Source organism: Xiphias gladius, chromosome 3 (assembly GCF_016859285.1).
Source record: "Xiphias gladius isolate SHS-SW01 ecotype Sanya breed wild chromosome 3, ASM1685928v1, whole genome shotgun sequence".
Lineage (NCBI taxonomy): Eukaryota > Metazoa > Chordata > Actinopteri > Istiophoriformes > Xiphiidae > Xiphias > Xiphias gladius.
The window spans coordinates 13,139,877-13,146,925 of NC_053402.1; the positions used below are offsets into that span (position 1 = coordinate 13,139,877).

Genomic DNA, 7,049 nt, shown 5'->3' on the forward strand with positions numbered 1-7,049 from the left:
TTTCCTTGTTCCCCAGCCAAACAAATACATGTATATGAGTTTAATGTGGTGTACTTTATTAAAGAAACATTAACATTAAAAGACAAACAATGGTACAGGGAGTATACACCAAAAATAAAAATACATTGAAAGAAAAGAAAAATGTATAGCAAAAATGAATTAATCGCATGTGTATGTGTGTGTGTGTGTGTGTGTGTGCGTACTACAAAATTAAGTAAATCTATTTATATTTATAGAAACCAAAATGAAAATGAACATAGATACAAATCATCTGACAATGTATCCACAATATATCTTTTAAAAAAGTTATGTCTTCAATTTTTTTTTTGTTTTTTTGTTTTTGTTTTTAGAAATAGTCCAATCATAAGTATATGAAAATTTCAAGTTCAACACAAAACAGAGGTTTACATACACATATATACATACATTCATACACAAAAAAGTAGTGGAATATTATGTCCAGTGCTCCTAAGAATTTGTTTTTAAAAAAAAACTTTATTTTATCATTTGGCATGGTAAATATGGTACATTTTTTGTATAATACATCATATCTGATATGTGTTGTAGAAACTGAAGAAATGCTATATTTGGTCAAGAGACACAGTAACTTAATGGAATTATTCATTTTAGTCTTTCTAGACTGCATTTAAAAACCAGACCCCACAGTCTAGTCTTGTAGAAAAATTGAATATATCTCCCGGAGTGCATTTCGGCACATTATCCAATAAGATTCTTGCTCAAGCCGAGCACCGGTTTCCAGCCAATGAGATTCAAGGAAGCTGGATTCTCAAATGAGACGTAGCAGTACATCTCCTTAGCAGCCAGTACATGCACAGCTCACAAAAACTGAGCAAAGTTTTCGACAGCCGGCAGACCCTCCTGTGTCAGTACCCCTTCTCTCTCCGGCTGTGTTGTGCTTAGTCACAAAGTTCATGACGGTGGCTGACGGTGGCACTTTAGCGCTCATCATGCCTGTCCGAGCAGAGTGCTGCAGCACTACCGGCTCGGCCTGCACGTCCTCGGCGTCTCTTGTTCCCCCTGCCCCGATCAACACCTTCCAGCCGGGTGTGGCTACGTCGCTGCTGTACAGCGGCTCACAGTTTCGGGGTCACCAGAAGAGCAAAGGCAACTCCTACGACGTTGAGGTTGTTTTGCAGGTAAAATTGTCGGCGACGTGCACTAATTCTGTTTGGTCTCAACATTAGTTTGTTTATAGTTGTAAGTAAAGTCAGCATATTTGTGTCTCTAGTTGCTAACTTTCTAATTTAGCAGACGTTAGCTCCTTTAGCTTTTTTCGCTGTCAGTCACCTAACACGCTGACCTAATTTTGAGCCAGCCCACTTGAATGTGTTTGTACTCTGGCATTTCATTTTGAATATGGACCAAATTTCAGTAATGGACGTTTTCTCTTTATTTTACAGTACTCGCTCTACCTTACTAAGAGAAAACATAATGCCTATCTTTTATCCCACTTGTAATATTATCTCTATTCACATCATTGCTATTGCGTTTTTTCAAAATAATGAAGGGGAACGACTTCTGCACCAGTGATTTCAGACTATTTATGTGTTACATAAATCTGTTTGTCTTGGACAGCATGTGACTGTGGAGGATTCATATTTGTGTGGATACCTGAAGATCAAAGGCCTGACCGAGGTAAGCTTTGAAACTAGGTCACGTGTAATAAGACTGACCTTTATTCTGTCAAAGACTGAGCACAAACTGGTTTACGCATTTAACCACGTTCAAGCAAGTAGAAACTGGTTTCCACTTGCTTGAGGCAGGCTGAATTGTGACAAAGATTAGACGTAGACCAATGAGGGGACATAAGGTTTAACCCTCTCCTTTGAAGTGTAGACTCTCGTCCTTAGCTTAAGTCTGTCAGCTGTATACCCATTACATTATACAACGTAAGGAAGGGAAGAAGTCAGCAGGATCCAGGAGTAAAATTTGGCTGTGGCAGAGTGGCGTAAAAGATGAGTAGCCAGGTTGTGTCTGTGTCTTTATTGGAGTAGTAAAATACATTTGAACTGACAGGGTGTTTTATGAGAAATGAAACTAAGAGAAATCAGATATTTTCACATATTTCAGTTATTTTAAACATGTGTGTCTGTTGCATCTAACTATTGTAGTAGGCCTATATACAGGGCAAATCATCATGCACAGCTATACACTGCTACATCCTGATATAGACAGATGTTAAGGACATAGGGAAAAGGGATACTAAATCGCAAGGGTTGCGTCATGATTACTGTAATGTACTCTTTTCATGTACTGCTGCACAACAAACAAGTCACTGAAAATCAGGAATTATGAATCATCCTCACCTTGCACAGTGATGGATTGACAGACCCTTTTATAACTTAATTTTATGCATTTTGAAAGCAAATATAATCTGCACTCATGAGGTTTGGAAAAAGTTTCACTGCCAGCTTTTGTTTCAACTTTTTCTTCCTTTCTCCCTTTTTTTTTTTTTTTTCTCTGTGTGACAGGAGTACCCCACTCTCACGACCTTCTTTGCTGGTGAAATTATCAGTCAAAAGAGGCCTTTTTTAACTAGGAAGTGGGACGCAGATGAGGATGTGGACAGAAAACACTGGGTATGTTCTGTTGATCCTTCATTCTGTTATTTTGCTTTGTTGCAGTTAGGGCTGTTAATAATTCATCGATGACCAGTGAATTTGATCAGTCTAGTATATGTTAACTGACAGTGCACCAATATGGTTCAGCATTATTTGTGCATTCCCTGGTTTAGCATTTGGGGACGTTTTCAGTGGCTGGGCTGGCGTCACATCATCATACAGTTTGGAAAACTCAAGGATGTATACCATGAGCGACTATGATGTGAATTGCTTTCCACGTTGTGGGAAGGAAACATGAGACATGTTGAAGGTTTAAGTTCACCCAGAGTGTAGCCTGCAGCTCTTCATCTGACCATTTCACAGTCACTTTGGAAACTGCAAAATTAATGTTTGTCTTTTTAATTTTTTTTTGCTACCTCTTGATTAACAATAGAGCAGCATTTATCGCTATGTTGTGAGAAAAGTCCATGGAAACTGTTAAAATCAAGTTTTTGTCAAGGAACAACTGACATCTCTTTTTTTATTCATGTAATGATTAATAATGATAATTTAAATGGCAGACTTTCAACTAAGAGAATTAAATTTTGCATCCCTAGTTGTAGTTGCTCTCTTGTTGTCATCTCCTTAGTTTCTGTTCTCTTACAAGTGCTTAATCTACTCTAAACTAGAGCAAGTTTCAGCCTTTCTTCAAATATGCCAAAAGCTTCAACTCAGATGACTTTGACTATGAAGCACTGGACAACAGTGATTATGTCTTCATGAGATGGAAGGTTAGTACATGGTCTTGCTGTCACATCTCATCTGTCTCTCTTGTGTTAGCTTTAAACTCTAACCGTCACTCTTTTTCCTGCACGCTCAGGAGCAGTTTCTAGTTCCAGACCACACTATCAAAGACATCAGCGGTGCCTCCTTTGCAGGCTTCTACTACATCTGCTTCCAGAAGTCCACAGCCACTATCGAGGGGTACTATTACCATAGGAGCTCTGAATGGTAACTGCCTCTCCTATTTGTAGCTCAACAGCATTACAAGCCAAATTCAATGATTAAAACAGTAATTTTAATATTCCTTATGTTGATATTGTTGACATTCTTTGTTTTTTCTTTACTTACATCTGCAGGTACCAGTCCCTAAACCTAAACCATGTTCGAGAGCACAGTATGCCCATTTATGAATTTCGGTGACACAAACACACAGGAGTATTGCGTGAAGTAAGGAACAGATCATACTGCCCTGTGTTTAAATGGAACAGGAACGATGGAGAGGCCTTTAATGGCAAGAATGGGGGTGACCTGTTTTCCTCACAGCTGGGAAATAAACAAGTGGTCAGACACTCTTCTGGTGGACTGAATGAGAGATGGTTGAGTGAGACAGAAGTCCTGAAAGGAAGACAGATGGACAGCTCTCACGGTTGCCGTAGAACTGATGTTTGCCTCGGATTTCATTTTTAATTTTTCTTTTTCTGGCCTGTTTTTAATTTTCTTTTTGTGCAACTGATTTTTTTTTGGTTCTGTCTCCTGATCTGATCTGTCTCCCTGTAATTGGACATCAAAACAGGTTCCAGTTTCTCCAGTGGAGACACTATAAACACAATTGCCTTTCAGTTAATGGTTGCAAAACAGAGATTATAAAGCAAGAGGAGTTTTGTTCAGTAAAGCTTAATTTATTTTTATTATTTTTTTTTTAAATACAGAGCATCTTTGCAATATCGCTTTGACTCGCCATAGTAATTAATGCGGAGTATGATAGAGGGGTACTTACCAAGAGGTTTCAACAGAAGCATTGGTGATCTACTTTTTTTCTAAGTTATGGTCTGTTGATCAGGGATGGTATAAACAAGAACTGGAAATGGTCATTATTAACCAATAACTAATCAGTTCCAAGCTACTGCGTTTTTCATAAATCCTCTAAACATTGTTGTATCAACAAAAAAAATCTGTAAATGGCCTCAGTGAATTTTCTCTATGCAAGCAAGCTCACTAATAGGAAGGATTTCTTAAGCCACCTAAATCATTTTTTTTAATTTTTGTATTATTTCTCTTTAAGAATGATTGATTTTTTTTTTAATGAAGAGGGAAAATGCAAATTAATTATTTTGAAACCTAAGGTTTTTTCAAAATTTTGGTCACATGAAAGGTGGACCAGAATAATTGTGATTTCCAGGCACATGTGGAGTTTGAGTGACTTGAGACTGAGTCTGTCCATAAAATTTGAGTTTTCTTCAGTTTCTGTCTCCTCATGGTAATACTCATCTGTCCCACATTATTTCCACGTGTAGAAGCAGTTCAAATGTGGCTGCATTGGTTTATTTTAGGACATTTTTCTGTCCTGAAAAAGGTGCAAAAAGCAGGACGTAACGCGCAAAGCTTCAAGTAACATGCTTAGCCACAATGTGTTAGTGTCCTGTCCTCAGTGGAGAATATTATGTAAAGAAGCACCTCGTGTGGCTTGCGGCGTGTTAAGTTGGAAAAGGTGATGGAGAAAGAATTAAACCTCCTTTGATGCTTACAAAAAACCTGCTGCCTTAATTTTAAATATTTGTAAAGCTCCTTTTTTTTTTTTTTTTTTTTTTAAATTATATATTATTATATATTTAAATTATAAGGTTAATATTTTATTTGAAAGAAATCATTAAAGTATATTTCTGTGCTTGAGAGAAATTGTGCAAAAAAAGACAGCTTTTCATCAACTTTCTGAAAAGGGTTGATGTAAAAGTTATCTGCTGGAGAGAGCATGTACCCTGCCTGCCTCTTTGTTGCTTGTAGACTTTCAGCTGGCTTGGTGGCCTGCAGCATGACAAGTGGACTTGACGGGTTGTCGTGGGAATACTGTTGGCACTGTAATTTTTTAAACCCCACGTAAGTGGACTGAAGATCTTAGAATCAGAATTACTTCAAGATGATTTGCTTTTTTTATTAATCATATAATAGAGGAATCAACAAAACGTGCAATGTGTGAAAGAAATGTTTGTTTGGGAGTGTGTCAATAGAGATGCTGACTTGAGTACACCTGATTTCAAAAAGGTCAGTTTAAAGATGATGTATGATAAATCTGCTATGAATGTATTGTGTGGGGGGAAATAAAAAGAACTATTTGTATATTCTTGATGGGGATTTTTTTTTTTTTTGTTCAACAAACTCAGCTCTGGTAAAAGTTTAGTTAAAGCTCCCATGTAGGAGATTTTCAGACCACGGAGATCATAGCAGCCAGCACTAGATGTCAGTACTGGATCAGGAAAAGGTTCAAGTCTTTTTCCCTTTCAAAGACGTCAGGGTGTCCCAACCAACTTCAGAAAAGTGTTCAAACCTCTAAACATTTTTGCAGTAGCACTTTTGTCGTTAAGTACGGTGGGGTCAACTTTGTAATGTCTATGACAGTGTAGCTGCTAATAAGTAAATCGACCACCAAGTGGTGTGAAAAAAAAAAAAAAAAAAATTCATTTTCGCTGCTACAACTTAATACAGGCCAGCCCCCCCCCCCCCCTTACCCTGCAACCCCTTTATGCACACACAAATCTCCTAAATGGAGAAAGTGATCTGAATCCCACAGGCTGCGGCGTGTTCCCAACAAATGCAGGTCACCTCCATTCCTTTTATTAGGTCAAATTCACACACAACAGCAGTTTATGTTCCTTTGGTCTCCAGGCACCTGAAGAGGTGCTTGGAGACCAAAGGTAGTGTTACATTAACAATGGGGCTTTTTAAAAACTTCAACTGAGAAATGGGCAGAGAAATGATGTTGACATTTTTGGGTTTCCGCTGCATGGTTACAAGCAGGATGCGTGTCAACCCCTAAAAATGCCGCTTTCCTGGTGACATCAAAAGTGATCAGTAGATATGGCTCAAGATTGGTGTACGTGCTGCAGCTAACGATGCCTGGCTTGATAAGAAAATATTGCTCCTAACAACCACGAAAGGGAAAGAAATGTTAAAAATAGTGTGTGCAGGGCTAATCCATTTCAGCGTATCCTAGTAATCTATGTACTTTGGCTGTGTTTTAAAACATTACATTAATTTTATTATACAGTATATATACTTATATTTTTGATGTTTTTGTTGAAAAATATATAAACATTTTAGCATTTGATGCAGCATTAATGGAAGCCAACAGAGAATGAAACAAGTTCACTGCTCTACATAGTATGAATCCAAAAAATCAAATCAATAAAACTTTCAGATTATCGTGGTAATTATGATTTGTTCCCTTCCGACTTTAACTATCATGGCTATGAAAACAGACGTAAAATGAGCATAATGTAGTCATAAAAAAGCGAAGCAAATTAAAAACTAAACAGTCATTAAATCAAGTTGATAAAGGCTGGTTGTCAACATCTGTAGCTGCGCCCTTTCACTGTGAAACTGTCATCATCATAAGCTTAATTCATATAGCGTGGAACGCACAGCGTTTAGGATTACAACTGACAGAATATTAATAAACAATAAAGTTTGCAGATGATTTATTTTGAAGTA

At 37.5% G+C, this 7,049-nt stretch overlaps 1 protein-coding gene across 1 annotated transcript; it reads left to right on the forward strand.

Moving 5' to 3' along the window:
- Positions 1–753: 753 nt before the first annotated feature.
- On the forward strand, positions 754–5,125 carry gid4 (GID complex subunit 4 homolog). Its single transcript, XM_040154973.1, has 6 exons — positions 754–1,157; positions 1,597–1,656; positions 2,493–2,600; positions 3,251–3,352; positions 3,442–3,572; positions 3,701–5,125. The coding sequence occupies exons 1-6, from the start codon at positions 933–935 to the stop codon at positions 3,762–3,764; spliced, it is 690 nt and encodes a 229-aa protein (XP_040010907.1). The 5' UTR covers positions 754–932; the 3' UTR covers positions 3,765–5,125.
- The last annotated feature ends 1,924 nt before the right edge of the window (positions 5,126–7,049 follow it).